Source organism: Mercenaria mercenaria, chromosome 15 (genome assembly GCF_021730395.1).
Source record: "Mercenaria mercenaria strain notata chromosome 15, MADL_Memer_1, whole genome shotgun sequence".
Classification (NCBI taxonomy): Eukaryota; Metazoa; Mollusca; class Bivalvia; order Venerida; family Veneridae; genus Mercenaria; species Mercenaria mercenaria.
Genome location: NC_069375.1, coordinates 53,161,046 through 53,180,686, shown reverse-complemented (window position 1 = coordinate 53,180,686; position 19,641 = coordinate 53,161,046). Strand labels below are relative to the sequence as shown.

General features: G+C 37.2%; 1 protein-coding gene across 3 annotated transcripts in view; it reads left to right on the top strand.

Annotated features, from left to right (window-relative positions):
- Window positions 1-19,641, top strand: part of LOC123554756 (neurogenic locus notch homolog protein 1-like) — a 148,812-nt gene that overhangs the window by 82,286 nt on the left and 46,885 nt on the right. For 2 of the 3 annotated variants that reach the window (XM_053525276.1, XM_053525277.1), the window contains exon 6: window positions 1,826-1,959. In XM_053525276.1, coding sequence (XP_053381251.1) covers window positions 1,826-1,959 — 134 coding nt within the window. Of the gene's footprint in view, window positions 1-1,825; window positions 1,960-16,751; window positions 17,502-19,641 lie in introns of those variants that run through there. The other variant, XM_053525278.1, reaches the window with a different exon arrangement.

Sequence of the window (19,641 nt, the reverse complement as noted above, 5' to 3'; positions counted from 1 at the left end):
AGCACTACTATATTTCATCTTCTGTTCTAGATTAAGGGCATATTAGAATCGAAATAATTTATAGCAAAACCGTGTTTTAACACTATTTATACACTCGGGTGGTAATAAGTTGTACAAATAACTTCACGAGGGCTATGCCTTCATGAAATTATTACGCCCGACTTATATCTGCCCATCGTGCATAAGTAAGTGTTAAAACACTCTTTTTTCTATAAATTATTTCTTAAATAATTACTAACAAATGTTACATGGGTGATTGTTAAAATTATCCCTTTTTGTCAAAACATAACCAGCAGGGCTAAAAAGGGAAATCATTTTCAAGCAACATTTCTTCCTTAACCATTGTGTGTTGGCCTGAGGGTGTGGTATGGTGGTCAGAGGGTGGTGTATGGTCACTTTTATTTTTAGCTCGACTATTCGAAGAATAGGGGAGCTATCCTACTTGCCCCGGCATCGGCGTTAGCATGAGCGTGAGCGTCACACTAATGTTAAAGTTTGCGTACCACCCCAAATATTTTCAAAGTTCATTGAGATATTGCTTTGATACTTTGCATACTTGTTTACCATCATGACCCCAGTCTGTAAAAAGGAGGAGGCAACTCTATCAAGCATTTTGACTGAATTATGGCCCATTTTCGACTTAGAATATGCTTATTATAATGTTATAGTTTTACTCAAAGCTTATATTATACTATCAAGCACTGAGAATAGTCAAGCGCGCTGTCCACTGACAGCTCTTGTTCAGTATAGTGGAACTTCGAAAATCCTCCAGTCCGATATTGCTTGTCCAATTTCATAGTTATACCCCAACAAAATGAAGTTTGGGGGGTATATAGGAGTGAGCTTGTCAGTCTGTTGGTCGGTCGGTCCGTTGGTTTTCATGGTTTCCAGACAATAACTCATGAAAGGCTTGACAGATTTAAATAATTTTGGTACACAGGTGTAGCATTACAAAATACATGTCAAGTTCAACTTTGAGGTCTGTAGGTTAAAGGCCCAGGTCACAATGACCTGGATCAGTTAAACCGTTTCTGGTTGATAACTTGAGAACGCTTGGGCCAAGGATCATAAATTTTGGTACACAGGTGTATTTCATAAAAAACAGGTCAAATTTGACTTTGAGGTCAGTAGGCTGCAGATGACCCCTATTGATTTTGAGGTCAGTAGGTCAAAGGTCAAGGTCACAGTGACCTGGAACAGTTAAACCATTTCCGCACAATAACTTGAGGATGCTTGGACCTAGGACCATAAAGTTTGGTACACAGGTGTCACATCATAAAATACAGGTGAAGTTCGACTTTGAGGTCAGTAGGTCAAGGGTCAAGGTCACAATGACCCAGAACAGTTGAAAGATTTCTGGATAATAACTTGAGAACGCTTGGGCCTAGGATCATGAAAGTTGATAGGGAGGTTGATCATGACCAGCAGGTGACTGCTATTGATTTTTAGGTTCAACTTTGACATGACAAAGGTGTATTGTGGGGTTATAATTCGTCACTCCTGTGACAGCTCCAGTTGTTTGGTGGAAATGTTTCCAGGAAAACTTTCTGCCAAAGTTGTAGCCTGTAAAAGTAGGTGAGCCATTTAGGGCTATCACAGACCTCTAATAATAAGGTATAAAAAATATTACACATCATAATAGTGCCCACTGGTAAATGCTTTACTGTCTTGGAAAAGTACATTATTGTCTTGCTCATTTCATCAGCTCAGAAGATGTTGAAAATGATGTTGCTATCTGCAGAACTGATTGCTCTGTGAAAAAATGTAATGAAAATAGTCACCATTGTTTCCATGAAAATGAAGAATTATTGTGTATGTTTTACAGTTGTAATTGCCCAGTAGAATATCGAGGTCAGTTGTGTGAGCACCGATATGTTCCATGTGACCCGGACCCCTGCCAGAACAACGGCATGTGTAAAATCACCGGTGCAACAACCTACCAGTGTACATGTCCATCAGGTAAGGGTACAATGTGAAATACTGGTCGCTTCTGGATTTTTCTGTGAACAATAATTATTAACCCTTAGCCTGCTGGTGGCAAGTGTTTTTGCCTTTGCGACCAGTGCAGACCAAGATCAGCCTGCACATCCGTGCAGGCTGATCATGGTCTGCACTGTTCGCTATTCAGTCAGTATATTTTCAGTTAACACTCCTTTGAATAATAAGTGGTACTGCCCAAACTGAATGATGGACCAGTCCATTTTAGAAATTTAGCAGGGTAAGGGTTAATACTATTAGTTAGAAAAACAGTGGGTATTTGAGGAATATTAAACAGTTTGATTCATTACTGAATGTTGTGCATTTTGACAAAGTTCATTCACATGTAAGTGAAAACTGACAAAAGTTCATTCACATGTAAGTGAAAACTGACAAAATTCTGTCACATGTAAGTGAAAACTGACAAAGTTCTGTCACATGTAAGTGAAAACTGATAAAGTTCTGTCACATGTAAGTAAACAATGATAGTTCTGCCACATACCTATAAAGTAAATAAAAAAGTTCTACCACATGCAAGTAAAGTAAATGCCAAATTCTGCTACATACAAGTAAAGTAAATGACAAAGTTCTGCCACATGCAAGTAAAATAAATGACTTAAGTTCTGACACATACAAGTAAAATAAATGACAAAGATCTCACATGCAAGTAAAGTAAATGACAATGTTCTGCCACATGCAAGTAAAGTAAATGACAATGTTCTGCCACATGCAAGTAATGTAAATGACAAAGTTCTGCCACATGCATGTAAAATAAATGTCAAAGATCTCACATGCAAGTAAAGTAAATGACAAAAATCTGCCACATGCAAGTAAAGTAAATGACAAAGACCTCACTTGCAAGTAAAGTAAATGACAAAGATCTCACATGCAAGTAAAGTAAATGACAAAGTTCTGCCACATGCAAGTAAAGTAAATGACAAAGATCTCACATGCAAGTAAAGTAAATGACAAAGTTCTGACACATACAAGTAAAATAAATGACAAAGATCTCACATGCAAGTAAAGTAAATGACAATGTTCTGCCACATGCAAGTAAAGTAAATGACAATGTTCTGCCACATGCAAGTAATGTAAATGACAAAGTTCTGCCACATGCAAGTAAAGTAAATGACAAAGATCTCACATGCAAGTAAAGTAAATGACAAAAATCTGCCACATGCAAGTAAAGTAAATGACAATGTTCTGCCAAATGCAAGTAAAGTAAATGACAATGTTCTGCCACATGCAAGTGAAGTAAATGAAAAATTTCTGCCACATACAAGTGAAGTAAATGACAAAGATCTCACATGCAAGTAAAGTAAATGACAGTGTTCTGCCACATGCAAGTAAAGTAAATGACAAAGATCTCACATGCAAGTAAAGTAAATGACAATGTTCTGCCACATGAAAGTAAAGTAAATGACAAAGATCTCACATGCAAGTAAAGTAAATGACAAAGTTCTGCCACATGCAAGTAAAGTAAATGACAAAGATCTCACATGCAAGTAAAGTAAATGACAAAGTTCTGCCACATGCAAGTAAAGTAAATGACAAAGATCTCACATGCAAGTAAAGTAAATGACAATGTTCTGCCACATGCAAGTAGAGTAAATGACAATGTTCTGCCACATGCAAGTAAAGTAAATGACAATGTTCTGCCACATGCAAGTAAAGTAAATGACAATGTTCTGCCACATGCAAGTGAAGTAAATGAAAAATTTCTGCCACATACAAGTGAAATAAATGACAAAGTTCTGCCATATACAAGTAAAATAGAAAGATCTGCCACACACAAGTGAAAATGAGAAAGATCTGTTGCACAGAAATAACAAAAAAATTCTTAACAATATTAGAGGTAACTCTTCCTTGTACTTGTAAAAAAGAATACAGTGCATTGAAACTGTAACTTTTTTACACACAGAAGTTAATCAGCAGGAAGTTATTGATAGTTTTGATATATATTTCAGTTTTGATTTGATTTTTTTCCTGCCAAGTTATTCAGAAATCTGTGAATATTGAAATTCACTGTTGTTTTGAAAACTTCACAACTTTTTTATATTTGTATAGAAAGCATGGAATTGCTCAATGTAATTATTAAAAAACTTGTAACAGTTCTTATTAGAATTAAATACTCTGAAATAACATGATTAACTTTGAAATAACCTAGAAATTACGTGTTTCATTACACGCTCCTTCCTGATCATGTTTGTCTTTATATAGAAATGAAATATTTTCTCATGTGACAATTTTTTCTCAAGTTGTTATTAGGGAAGCTTTTCACGCAACTCTCAATTGCTGTAAGTGCTTATGACAATTGTCACGTTATTACAATTTCCCATAATACCACAGATGCATAGGAAGTACGTATACCAATTGGACACTTGCGATTACATACTTAGGTTTAAATTTGTATTAAGGTCAATTTAAGATTTTGACTTGGGCGGCAGATGGTTGATGATACTTTAGGGTGTTTCAATGACAGCATTTTGTCATACGATCGGTAAAATTAACACAAGCATTTTACAGAAACATGTATAAAATCGTGGTCGGGAAGTTTTATTATTAGAAAGTGATGAGTGTTTATTAGTAATGAAAGAAATGCTTGAAATTTAAGGGTTCTGTCTGATGAGTTTTAGTATGTTAAAAACTTCATGTAGTTGACATATGAGGGGTTTGCCGAATATGACAGTACCCTAATCAGACTGGATTCAGATGAAATTTGTAGCACATATATAACTAAATGTCAATCTCAACAACTGCATTCAATTCCTCTATCAAACTTAAAAGATAGAAAAATGCGAAGATTGGTTGCATTTCTTTTCAAACACCCCATGTATAATTTTATTTTAAAGTCTTTTGTTATAAAAACAGACCAAGAAACAGACGGAAAATGATTTGCACTTATTGTTTGGTAAAAACACAGTTTGCAGTGTTGTATGCAAAAGAATAAAAGAAAACTTACTTGTACAAGATGCAGAAACCGAGAGTTTAAAAAAACCATCATTAAATGATTTTAATATAGTTATTAAATGAAGAGATATGAACAGCCCCAAAATACACTTAGTTCACATGTTCTACTCTACTCAAGTTTTGCTTGTTTGAAAGTCCCTTTTTTTTACAGAATCAAATTTTAACATGCTGCCATGAGTTTAAAGATGTGTTAATTTTCTGGTATTTAAGTCTGCTGTATGTCTGAAGTGTAATGTAATTACTTGCTACTCACTGGAACTGTTTAAGGGATTCTGGTTCAGAAGAATCCTGGGAAAATTTTCCAGGCTTCAGGTTTACAGCAGTTTTAAGATAAGAGAAAACATATGGTTTTGAACAAAATTACAGGCAGTGTTTACAGTGCCAGTATATTTTGACCTCTGTTTACAACAGTGGAACATTTGGTTGCTCTTTGGATGATTTTTACAATTTGAAGAAAGTTTCCATGTATTTTTTACTTTCCACTGGCACTCGGGCTGTACATATGATTCCATTCAATTCAATTCTATTCTTGAAAATCAGTATCTGTTTATTGACAGTTATAACATGTGATAATACAATGTATGTAATTGTGGTAAAACTGCACTTCAGCACAATTACAGGATCATTACATGACAGTTTGCAGAAAAATGACTTGATATATGATTAAATATGGACATTTTTCATATTGGCACTTTAATGGACTAGTTAAGTGATAATTTTGTACAGTTATTGACAGGGCAATGTGTGGATGACAGACAAGAGCTGTTATCATTTACATCACAAATTATCTAGGAATATCTATAGTTCACCTTAGGCAATATACGCTCCCTCAGCATCATTATAATGGTGAAAACATAACTATGCTATAGTAGTCGCAACTTGACCGCGATGGTTGCCCTTAGGCTGATTATTCATATCGATTATTTCATTGTAGAAATAAGGGGTGCTTAGGGTAGCCGTGTATATTTATATGGAATTAGTTTGTATACAGTGTTTTACGTACACCCATTTTCAATAGTATGTTGTGCCTCATTATGTCTTATAATACAAAGGTCAACCATTGGGGGTCAAGTTGCATCCGCTATATATAGGTTTAATATTTGAGAGATGTATTAAAACATTTAAACATTTGGAAACTGTTATGTTTTTTTTTGGGGGGTGGGGGGTTGTTATCATGAATCAAGTAAAAGGGGTTTGAGAGATGTGTGATTAGTTTGATTTGATGATAGACATTTTTGTAACTAGTGTAGATAATACAGTCATGACAAGATAGACCCACATGCTTCCACACAGTATATTCTGTAAAAGTACATCTATAATTGTGTTAGAATAGTTTATATTTGTTGTTTTATTGCCATTGATTAAAGTTAATATTTATATTAACAGTAAAACAAGGATCAAAGACCCCGCAAACCTGACCAACACTGGATATGAAGGTTCAGTCAATATTAGCTTGATATTGAAGGTGTTAAACTAATCTCGGCTAATTATTTAATTATACAGTAGTGGTGATTTACCAATTAGGACCAAGTGGCCATTGTAAGCTGCAGTGTCCACTGATGTCAATTGTTCGACAGGGTTCTATTGTTACTCTTTAAATAGATTATACCAAAGGTGGCAATGCCTCTATAGTATATGTTTGACCAATGTATTAAACCTTCTTACATGATGTTTATTTATAGTGATACTGTTTGCCTATTAATTGTCTTCTTGTTTATTTACAGCAATTGTTGCATTTTTCTGTCATTTCTCATTAAACTACCAGTCATTTTAGGTTGATGCAAGAAGCTTTTATCAGAATTGATTTCTTAGATATTTTTTACCTCGTTCTGTATCTCTTTGAGCATTGGTCCTGCTAAAAGTGTTTCACCTTTGATCTTTTTAGTTTGTTTTGAACTTGTTGGTTAAAAGTTTGAAGAAATTTATACCGTGCATTAAATGTATGCAAGTTATTTGAAAAGTAGCACAATATCCTACTTGGTATTCAGTGCATGATATAGAGGATAATGTAAACACAGTTGTATTCATATGCAAAGTATCAGATGTTTTTTCAGCTCTTTTGTGTATGGGTATTTCATAAAGCTAAGTAGAATGTCTTTCAAATTTATGCGAAATTGTACGCATGATCAAACTGTGAGAAGATTGAAGCCGTTAACTTTACTTTAATCTCCGATCTGCACTCTATGATGGCCATCGCTGAATTTTAATACGATCAGGTTGCGTGTGTCATTATAGAATAAAGCAAAATATGTCGACAAATAAGAATATGGGTTGCGTAGTGGGGGTTTGTCTGTTGCACGTGTCTTATTGACGTAAGGTGATTTAATATAACAGGAAAATCTGTATTATGTGAAGATTATGATTTCACTTCTTGCAAGTCATCAATCCACATAGTATGTTCAATAAAATATTGATTACTTTGATATCAAAGAACTTGTATCGTATGTCACCATATGATAAAATTATGCTAAAGCATTCATTCTGTTAATTAAAACATTTTCAATTGAAAACTTTATACTAATTAATTCTTATTTTGTCAAGTTTGGTAAAATGGTATCGGGAATTGAGTACTTGGGAATTGAGCACTTTAAAAATGGCAAACAATTTTGCATCCCTTTGTATTTTGGGCTTTCGATTTTGTGGTACTGGGAGGAGTTATAAAAGGCGGCGTTTTAATACATTCATATGAGTTTCACTGTAATTTATTCATCAGATATCTGCGCAGAAGTTTAGAACATAATATGGTTTGCCTTAATTTTGGCTTAAGTTTACAAACTGTCACAAGATATATATCTTGTTTTGACAAAACAACTCGAACAGTTACAGCACATTGAAATACATTGTATATATCTGTATAGAAGATCCGATTTTTCTAAAGTTTTAATTCAGATAGGTTAGGCTTCTTAATGATCATGATAACAATAAATGATGATACCCCTGATCACTTCCAGATCACATATTACAACACAATTACATGTTTCTGTTCAGTTTAAGACAATAATAGTGAGGTATTCTATACACGTAATAAACAATGATCACCAAACCACTAACATTTCATCTTATAAAATATTTTCCCAATAAATTATATATGTGTTTTGAGACAAAATCCAAATGTAACATTTATTAAATGTAGAGAAGATTCTAATGGTATGCATAAATGTAAGTAAGCAAAATTATAACAGACTTAGGTTTCATTGAGTCTTCTTCCCATGAGTGTTAATGAAATGTTCAACACCGTTCATACTCCCCAAGTATAAGGTACTGTCTTATGCACAACAATTTGAATACTGGTCAATGTTCTCCTTGTTGTGGGCGGTGGGTTGGGAAGTGTTTATTATGGAATAAATGTTAGTACACTATTGGTTGGTTTGCAAAAATGAAGTTGTATTGTCAGGGCAGTAGGTCATAATTACAAAATTGTGTTTGAAGGATTATATGATGAAAGTTCTGTTACTGAATATTTGAAGAGCTTTCTACACCTCTCATTACACCTCTCATAAAATATTTAAACTATACTGGGCATTGTCTTATTATGTACAAGTTTCTCTGTCATTATGAAGGTAATTAACTGATTTGGTATCCTTGCCTTTCATTAGCTATCTGTTCTAGGACGTAATTCAATCCTGCATGAAAGGCACATATTCACTCTAATTAACTCCCAATTTGAAAAGAGCAGGTATAACCGAAACATTGTTCTTTATTTTGCTATGTATGAACAATTTTGCTGGGTGGACTTTGGTATATTGGGGGACCTGTTGTCAGTTGACAAGGTTGATAAGGTGCTGTGTCTGTGACAGGTCCAGCCAGGTTGCTGGTATGTCATCAGTATTGTGTGTGTCTGTGACAGGTCCATCCAGGTCGCTGATATGTCATCAGTATTGTGTGTGTCTGTGACAGGTCCATCCAGGTCGCTGGTATGTCACCAGTATTGTGTGTGTCTGTGACAGGTCCAGCCAGGTTGCTGGTATGTCATCAGTATTGTGTGTGTCTGTGACAGGTCCATCCAGGTCGCTGGTATGTCATCAGTATTGTGTGTGTCTGTGACAGGTCCAGCCAGGTCGCTGGTATGTCACCAGTATTGTGTGTGTCTGTGACAGGTCCAGCCAGGTTGCTGGTATGTCATCAGTATTGTGTGTGTCTGTGACAGGTTCAGCCAGGTTGCTGGTATGTCATCAGTATTGTGTGTGTCTGTGACAGGTCCATCCAGGTCGCTGGTATGTCATCAGTATTGTGTGTGTCTGTGACAGGTCCATCCAGGTCGCTGGTATGTCATCAGTATTGTGTGTGTCTGTGACAGGTTCAGCCAGGTTGCTGGTATGTCATCAGTATTGTGTGTGTCTGTGACAGGTCCATCCAGGTTGCTGGTATGTCATCAGTATTGTGTGTGTCTGTAGGTCCATCCAGGTTGCTGGTATGTCATCAGTATTGTGTGTGTCTGTGACAGGTCCATCCAGGTTGCTGGTATGTCATCAGTATTGTGTGTGTCTGTGACAGGTTCAGCCAGGTTGCTGGTATGTCATCAGTATTGTGTGTGTCTGTGACAGGTCCATCCAGGTTGCTGGTATGTCATCAGTATTGTGTGTGACTGTAGGTCCAGCCAGGTTGCTGGTATGTCATCAGTATTGTGTGTGTCTGTGACAGGTTCAGCCAGGTTGCTGGTATGTCATCAGTATTGTGTGTGTCTGTGACAGGTCCATCCAGGTTGCTGGTATGTCATCAGTATTGTGTGTGACTGTAGGTCCAGCCAGGTTGCTGGTATGTCATCAGTATTGTGTGTGTCTGTGACAGGTCCATCCAGGTTGCTGGTATGTCATCAGTATTGTGTGTGACTGTAGGTCCATCCAGGTTGCTGGTATGTCATCAGTATTGTGTGTGTCTGTGACAGGTCCATCCAGGTTGCTGGTATGTCATCAGTATTGTGTGTGTCTGTTACAGGTTCAGCCAGGTTGCTGGTATGTCATCAGTATTGTGTGTGTCTGTGACAGGTCCATCCAGGTTGCTGGTATGTCATCAGTATTGTGTGTGACTGTAGGTCCAGCCAGGTTGCTGGTATGTCATCAGTATTGTGTGTGTCTGTGACAGGTTCAGCCAGGTTGCTGGTATGTCATCAGTATTGTGTGTGTCTGTGACAGGTCCATCCAGGTTGCTGGTATGTCATCAGTATTGTGTGTGACTGTAGGTCCAGCCAGGTTGCTGGTATGTCATCAGTATTGTGTGTGTCTGTGACAGGTTCAGCCAGGTTGCTGGTATGTCATCAGTATTGTGTGTGACTGTAGGTCCAGCCAGGTTGCTGGTATGTCATCAGTATTGTGTGTGTCTGTGACAGGTCCATCCAGGTTGCTGGTATGTCATCAGTATTGTGTGTGTCTGTGACAGGTCCAGCCAGGTTGCTGGTATGTCATCAGTATTGTGTGTGACTGTGACAGGTCCAGCCAGGTTGCTGGTATGTCATCAGTATTGTGTGTGTCTATGACAGGTCCAGCCAGGTTGCTGGTATGTCATCAGTATTGTGTGTGTCTATGACAGGTCCAGCCAGGTTGCTGGTATGTCATCAGTATTGTGTGTGACTGTAGGTCCAGCCAGGTTGCTGGTATGTCATCAGTATTGTGTGTGTCTATGACAGGTCCAGCCAGGTTGCTGGTATGTCATCAGTATTGTGTGTGACTGTAGGTCCAGCCAGGTTGCTGGTATGTCATCAGTATTGTGTGTGTCTGTGACAGGTCCAGCCAGGTTGCTGGTATGTCATCAGTATTGTGTGTGACTGTAGGTCCAGCCAGGTTGCTGGTATGTCATCAGTATTGTGTGTGTCTATGACAGGTCCAGCCAGGTTGCTGGTATGTCATCAGTATTGTGTGTGTCTATGACAGGTCCATCCAGGTCGCTGGTATGTCATCAGTATTGTGTGTGTCTATGACAGGTCCAGCCAGGTTGCTGGTATGTCATCAGTATTGTGTGTGACTGTAGGTCCAGCCAGGTTGCTGGTATGTCATCAGTATTGTGTGTGTCTATGACAGGTCCAGCCAGGTTGCTGGTATGTCATCAGTATTGTGTGTGACTGTAGGTCCAGCCAGGTTGCTGGTATGTCATCAGTATTGTGTGTGTCTGTGACAGGTCCAGCCAGGTTGCTGGTATGTCATCAGTATTGTGTGTGTCTGTGACAGGTCCATCCAGGTTGCTGGTATGTCATCAGTATTGTGTGTGACAGGTCCAGCCAGGTTGCTGGTATGTCATCAGTATTGTGTGTGACAGGTCCAGCCAGGTTGCTGGTATGTCATCAGTATTGTGTGTGTCTGTGACAGGTCCAGCCAGGTTGCTGGTATGTCATCAGTATTGTGTGTGTCTGTGACAGGTCCAGCCAGGTTGCTGGTATGTCATCAGTATTGTGTGTGTCTGTGACAGGTCCAGCCAGGTTGCTGGTATGTCACCAGTATTGTGTGTGTCTGTAGGTCCAGCCAGGTTGCTGGTATGTCATCAGTATTGTGTGTGACTGTAGGTCCAGCCAGGTTGCTGGTATGTCACCAGTATTGTGTGTGTCTGTAGGTCCAGCCAGGTTGCTGGTATGTCACCAGTATTGTGTGTGTCTGTAGGTCCAGCCAGGTTGCTGGTATGTCATCAGTATTGTGTGTGACTGTAGGTCCAGCCAGGTCGCTGGTATGTCATCAGTATTGTGTGTGACTGTAGGTCCAGCCAGGTCGCTGGTATGTCATCAGTATTGTGTGTGACTGTAGGTCCAGCCAGGTTGCTGGTATGTCACCAGTATTGTGTGTGTCTGTGACAGGTCCAGCCAGGTTGCTGGTATGTCATCAGTATTGTGTGTGTCTGTAGGTCCAGCCAGGTTGCTGGTATGTCATCAGTATTGTGTGTGACTGTAGGTCCAGCCAGGTCGCTGGTATGTCATCAGTATTGTGTGTGACTGTAGGTTCAGCCAGGTTGCTGGTATGTCATCTGTATTGTGTGTGACTGTAGGTCCAGCCAGGTTGCTGGTATGTCATCAGTATTGTGTGTGTCTGTAGGTCCAGCCAGGTCGCTGGTATGTCATCAGTATTGTGTGTGACTGTAGGTTCAGCCAGGTTGCTGGTATGTCATCTGTATTGTGTGTGACTGTAGGTCCAGCCAGGTTGCTGGTATGTCATCTGTATTGTGTGTGACTGTAGGTTCAGCCAGGTTGCTGGTATGTCATCTGTATTGTGTGTGACTGTAGGTCCATCCAGGTTGCTGGTATGTCATCAGTATTGTGTGTGACTGTAGGTTCAGCCAGGTTGCTGGTATGTCATCAGTATTGTGTGTGACTGTAGGTCCAGCCAGGTTGCTGGTATGTCATCAGTATTGTGTGTGACTGTAGGTCCAGCCAGGTTGCTGGTATGTCATCTGTATTGTGTGTGACTGTAGGTCCAGCCAGGTTGCTGGTATGTCATCTGTATTGTGTGTGACTGTAGGTCCAGCCAGGTTGCTGGTATGTCATCTGTATTGTGTGTGACAGGTCCAGCCAGGTTGCTGGTATGTCATCAGTATTGTGTGTGACTGTAGGTCCAGCCAGGTTGCTGGTATGTCATCTGTATTGTGTGTGACTGTAGGTCCAGCCAGGTTGCTGGTATGTCATCTGTATTGTGTGTGACTGTAGGTCCAGCCAGGTTGCTGGTATGTCATCTGTATTGTGTGTGACTGTAGGTCCAGCCAGGTTGCTGGTATGTCATCTGTATTGTGTGTGACTGTAGGTCCAGCCAGGTTGCTGGTATGTCATCTGTATTGTGTGTGACTGTAGGTCCAGCCAGGTTGCTGGTATGTCATCTGTATTGTGTGTGACAGGTCCAGCCAGGTTGCTGGTATGTCATCAGTATTGTGTGTGTCTATGACAGGTCCAGCCAGGTTGCTGGTATGTCACCAGTATTGTGTGTGTCTATGGCAGGTCCATCCAGGTTGCTGGTATGTCATCAGTATTGTGTGTGTCTGTGACAGGTCCAGCCAGGTTGCTGGTATGTCATCAGTATTGTGTGTGTCTGTGACAGGTCCAGCCAGGTTGCTGGTATGTCATCAGTATTGTGTGTGTCTGTGACAGGTCCAGCCAGGTTGCTGGTATGTCATCAGTATTGTGTGTGTCTATGACAGGTCCAGCCAGGTTGCTGGTATGTCACCAGTATTGTGTGTGTCTATGGCAGGTCCAGCCAGGTTGCTGGTATGTCACCAGTATTGTGTGTGTCTGTGACAGGTCCAGCCAGGTTGCTGGTATGTCATCAGTATTGTGTGTGTCTGTGACAGGTCCAGCCAGGTTGCTGGTATGTCATCAGTATTGTGTGTGTCTATGACAGGTCCAGCCAGGTTGCTGGTATGTCACCAGTATTGTGTGTGTCTATGGCAGGTCCAGCCAGGTTGCTGGTATGTCACCAGTATTGTGTGTGTCTGTGACAGGTCCAGCCAGGTTGCTGGTATGTCATCAGTATTGTGTGTTGGTTACTAGGTCTGATTACTGATCTAAGTATCGTATGTTGGTTAGCTTGTAACTCCTGGTCAGTCTTCATTACAAAATGCACAAACACATTTTTTTCTCACTAAATTTAATTCCAAGTTGGAGAAAATGCTAAGTGGAGATTTCAGAATAATAAAAAGAAAAAGCTTTGTCTGTAGGTGAGAATGTTTTTTTCAGAGTATTTAGAATTTGCAGAAAATTGTGAAAATGTAAAAAAATTCTAAAGGAAATGCAGAAAACTGCCAGTTAAACTGCAGGGATTTGATTGAAAACTTTGAAACTAAAACATGTTGATTTTTTTAGCTCATCTGATTTTTTGAAAAAAAATGATGAGTTATTGTCATCACTTGAGCGGTTGTCGGCGTCGGCGTCGGCGTTGCCTGGTTAAGTTTTATGTTTAGGTCAGCTTTTCTCCTAAACTATCAAAGCTATTGCTTTGAAACTTGGAATACTTGTTCACCATCATAAGCTGACCCTGTATAGCAAGAAACATAACTCCATCTTGCTTTTTGCAAGATTTATGGCCCCTTTTGTACTTAGAAAATATCAGATTTCTTGGTTAAGTTTTATGTTTAGGTCAACTTTTCTCCTAAACTATCAAAGCTATTGCTTTGAAACTTGGAATACTTGTTCACCATCATAAGCTGACCCTGTATAGCAAGAAACATAACTCCATCTTGCTTTTTGCAAGATTTATGGCCCCTTTTGGACTTAGAAAATATCAGATTTCTTGGTTAAGTTTTATGTTTAGGTCAGCTTTTATCCTAAACTATCAAAGCTATTGCTTTAAAAACTTGCAACACTTGTTCACCATCATAAGTTGACCCTGTACAGCAAGAAACATAACTCCATCCTGCTTTTTGCAAGATTTATGGCCCCTTTTGGACTTAGAAAATATCAGATTTCTTGGTTAAGTTTATGTTTAAGTCAACTTTTTCTCTTAAACTATCAAAGCTATTGCTTTGAAACTTGCAACACTTGTTCACCATCATAAGCTGACCCTGTACAGCAAGCAACATAACTCCATCCTGATTTTTGCAATAATTATTGCCCCTTTTGGACTTAGAAAATCATTTTCTTGGTTGAGTATTATGTTTAAGTCAACTTTTCTCATAAACTATCAAAGCTATTGCTTTAAAACTTGCAACAGTTTTTCACCATCATAAGTGGCATTGTACATCAAGAAACATAACTCTATCCTGCTTTTTGCAAGAATGATGGCCCTTTTTAGACTTAGAAAATCACGGGTGGGACAATATTTCTATTACACAAAAAAAAATCAGATGAGCGTCAGCACCCGCAAGGCGGTGCTCTTGTTATAAATATGAATTTTCTGCATATTTGCACTTTCTTCAAATTTCTCAGCATTTTACAAGCTTATCAGATGATATAAATCCAGTACACATTTTGTTGAAGATATTAATGCCATTCTAACAGTCCTTGCGGGTGTGAAGCCCAAAATAGTTAGGAGCATTGTTATGATGCTCAGTTCTTCCCAGGGTGCATTATTTCTTTGCTACATTTGATCCTGAACATTTCGGTAGATGAAACAATCACATTTTCTTTTTGAAAATATCACTTTCTTTTAACATTGCATGGATACTACATCTCAATTTCAGTAAATTCTAAATAGGCAAATGATACAGGTATCAGGTAACTATAATAAAGGTATTAGGTAACTATATTTTAAGATGTACAAACATTTTTTCTTCCATTTTGAAAGCTTTTTCTTCGAATATTTCTTTCTAACAAAATGTATGCCTAAAATAAATGCTAAATCATAAAGATACGGCTAAGAATGTACCATTTAACCAAAGAGATTCTACTTGTTGCGAAAAAATTTCACCCTTATTTTTTGCCGGCCTTTGCCTTAATCTGATGTAAAATGAATAATGGGGTAGGGGTCGGTAATTTCAAATAACTATTTAAGTAGATCAGGTTTCAGGTTCCCATACTTTTCTGACTGATTTATATAGTGATATTTGCTACAACTGAAATAAAAGTTTTCAACAGAGCACTTTATATTATCTAGGAAGTATAAATTAAATTTAAAAAAAAGAACTACAATATCAAAATTCACCAGTTTTTAAATGTTTGACCTAAACTTTTTTCTTCCTATTTTGAAGCATTTTTTTGTGTCATGATAAAACAGCAAAATATTTTTAAAATTAACATCAGAATTTTTTATGTAGGTCAAAATGCATTTTTTTTTTTTTATTTTAACAGAGAGGATAAAATCTAAGAAGTGTGACACCAGGATACTGATACTTTCTGCAATTGAAACTGAACAAGTAGAATATATGATATATATATATAATTATAATATTAAACTTCTTCTGGGGAAAACAGGTAAAAGAACGTCATGTTTCTAAATGAAACCTTGAATGGACTGAACAATTAATTTCCAGTCAAGCATAATTATGCCGCTTGTCATACTTACCTCCCCAGCATCCAGTCCAGGTTTATACTGCTGGAAATGGTACCAATTTGAGTTGAACACCTAGCACTGAACACAGGATATGAGCTACAACTGGGAATCAAACCTGGATCACTGGCGTTGTTGTCCAACCTGCTAATCACTATACCACTGACTATAACGTAGGGGAATGGGGTGGGGGGGGGGGGGGTGGGGAGCTTCATGCAAATGTCTAGTCTTAAGGTAGGTGGTTTCAGAGATCCCTGAGACTGTCACTTCAAGTTGTTCTTCATGCATGAAAATCTTGCAAGCACAGATTCTTATATATGTAACAGTACTGTTGACTGAAATATGCTGAATTGAATTTGAATGCTTATTACTCAACTGAAAAAGACTTGACAAAATGTTGGTCATCTTTATTCAAATAAATACTATTGAATTTTACTTTCCTTTATTAATAATCTTAATTAATTTTGTATTAAAAGATATATAATGAGAGCATTGACACCTGTTTAAGGTATATCATAACCAGATGACAAGAGACCCTTAATGATTTGGTAACTCTTGACATTTTCATTAAAAATCCTTTTGTTGTATGATTTAATATTTTTGATTTGAAAGAGATATGCCAGTATATTATTTTTGATCTGGAAAAAAAAAAAACCAAACAGATGAGCATCTTTGTTATTGTTTGATTATTTTATTTCCTACATAATTGATACTTTAAAGTATAGTTGAATGCAGTAACATCTTCAAAATAGCCTGGGGTATGGATTTCTGCTTGTTTGTCTGTCAAGGAGAGTTACTACCATTGATGGCCATGAATCGTTTACCTGTACACAGCAAAGTCAGTGGAGGATGGAGAGAGATCACCAAATAACCACCTTACCTTTTACGATTCTAAATATTAGCAAATACAGGTATTCGGTGTCGTGTTCAGATTTAACAGGGGTTTATGGATATATAAGGTTATTAGATTAGAAAGCGCCTGGGATATAGAGGATTTGGTACAAAGTAAGACAGTGTGCATATTCTAAAGAAGAAAAAACAGGATTTGTTAAAGGTTTAAAACAAAAAGTTATTGCGCGATATTGGATATTAGCGTGGATTAGTAAAAAGCGTGGGAATGGGGTTGCTGAAAGGCTTGAGTTTCACAGATTGTGATCAGTGTTTATTCAGACATGCTCCTCTGTGAGGCAGATCAACTTTAACTTCTTTACTACATGCAGAAAAAGTTTGGAAAAGTGTTGTGATGTACTGTGGGTGGAGATAGTATTATTACAGTGACAGTACTTTTGAACAGAAAGAGTACATAGATTATATATATAGATTAAATGGTTACTTAAGTGGTTTAAGAGATTTAAGTGCTGCCTATAACACAGTGACTAATGTGAGAGAATTTTGTTTGCAGTTTTATAATACATGCACCAGTTGTTCACAGTTGTCTCATCTCGTGAAAACTAAGGAGGATTTCTCGTTGAAATAATGGTGCTTTAGGGACCAACACTTCACAATGGATAAAGAGTGAACAACTTTACACGTGATATTTTATATAAAAGTACAGAATATATTATTTGAAAAATAAAAAGTGATGCATTGGATTTAAGTACAAGGACAAAGAAATGGAGCACTTTCGAGCAGCAGTTCGGATTTATGTGCTTGTTTATGTTTTATGTAAGTATAATTTAGTATATATTGCAATTGTATCACTCTGCTTTTGAAGCTGTGTTTTATATCTGTGTTACGGTATATATTATAGTTTACTTGCCTTTATTCTAAATTAATGTTTACCTTTTTCTTATGATGTAGTGTGTTAGTGATTAGAGGATCATACCAAAAAAGTGTAATATTTGTGTAATTCCATAATTTGTACAGTTATATATAATGAAACTATTCAAACCCACATTATGTTAATTACTTTTTTCATGTTTTCGCATCATAAAAATGTAAATGTTGTAGAACAGGTTGGTAATGCAGTGTTATAAGGTTTGAACCAGGGGTTAACATTGCAGTTTGTATTGATATCAACATAATAACTGTGAGCACTGCTATATGTGGGGGTTCTGTGAGCACTGCTATATGTGGGGGTTGGGTCTATAAGGTCCATGTTAGTTGTTAGGCCATGTCGTACTGTTCTATGACTATTCATGAAGATTGGGATTACTCCTTATAATAATGCTGGGATTTTTCCTTTGTGTCATGAGGATATGGGATTTCTCAGTCCCTATCATGAGGATATGGGATTTCTCAGTCCCTATCATGAGGATATGGGATTTTCTCAGTCCCTATCATGAGGATATGGGATTTCTCAGTCCCTATCATGAGGATATGGGATTTCTCAGTCCCTATCATGAGGATATGGGATTTCTCAGTCCCTATCATGAGGATATGGGATTTTCTCAGTCCCTATCATGAGGATATGGGATTTCTCAGTCCCTATCATCGGGTTTGGGACTACAGTCAGTCTTGCTTTAGAAACCATATCTACTAAGAGACCTCTTGCATTAAGAACCACCACATTTTGAGCTCGTTTTGTGTGATATTTAAGAACAAATTATGTTGTATTAAGAGACAAGATAGGTTAAGAGCCCGTTTCTGAGGGCTCAAACTTAATAGACATGTCAATAACTGCAGCTTTGCTGTAAAACACAAATAAATGAATAATTAGGTATTAGGTAGTTAAAGATTCTTTTTTCTTTGTCAGATGTTAATTGTATATTGTCATAATGTTATAGCTGAGTGAAATAAAACAACAGAATAGATGAGATAAAAATGAAGTTCATGTGGTTGTATTTGTGTAATGTATAAATGATTCAATAATTTCAGAATTAAATTTGTAATTTAAATTATGTAGAGTTTTACTGAGGAATGATTCTTTTTTTAGAACAGACATTAAATTAAATATTCTGTTTTAGTTTTCTTAATTTAACCGTGTCATCCTTTATTTACATTTTTTGGTCTCTTTGTTTGTTATCTGTTCAGTCTATCCCCGGTACATCCGCAAACGGGTGCATTACTTTGATGTCAAAGTCATAACATAGATAAACGTATTGGGGAAACAATTAATGCAAGGGGTCAGAGATTACATTCTAATGCCGCTTTTCACTCCCGCCAACATTTTTGTTTCATTAATTTTTGTTATAAAAACCTTGTATTGAGCAATTTATATAATGTGCATGACAGGAGATTTTTTTAAATAAATGTTAAAATATTTGATGAGATGTTTTTAGATAAGACAAAATAAGCAGAGAAATTTGATACTGTTTAGCTGTTAGTCATGAATTTTTTTGCTTGAAGGTTTTGTTAGCTGAACCTATTATCATAGTATTTCTTTTTCTTAACCATAAAATGTAACTTTTGAATTTTTTTTATAATATATTTTTCAGTGTTCTTGAAATTTACAGAGGGCAAATTAAATGTCACATATCATTTCTTATAATCCATAATGTGTTTTTTTGAAAGTGTCAACAATTATTTGATTTTATCAGTAAGATTTGCTGATGATAAAGATATACAACAACACATGGTAGGATTTTACTTTTAAAAGCTGAATTGTAAATAATCGCAGACAATTTCTAATACTGTTTCAATAAAATTGATAATAATCTAAGCCATTTTCTCTGAAACCTAACAAGATGGGAGTCATAATCATTCTCAAAGGTCGCAGATTTTGCAACATCTTGTAACACTAATTGATTTTATTTCTTTTAATTAAGTGAAAATTAACTTCATATGAGCCTCACTAAAAATGTGTTTAAATTCTCTTTATTTGTGTCCAGTTCTCAGCAGCAATTATATCGAGTCATGAGAACCA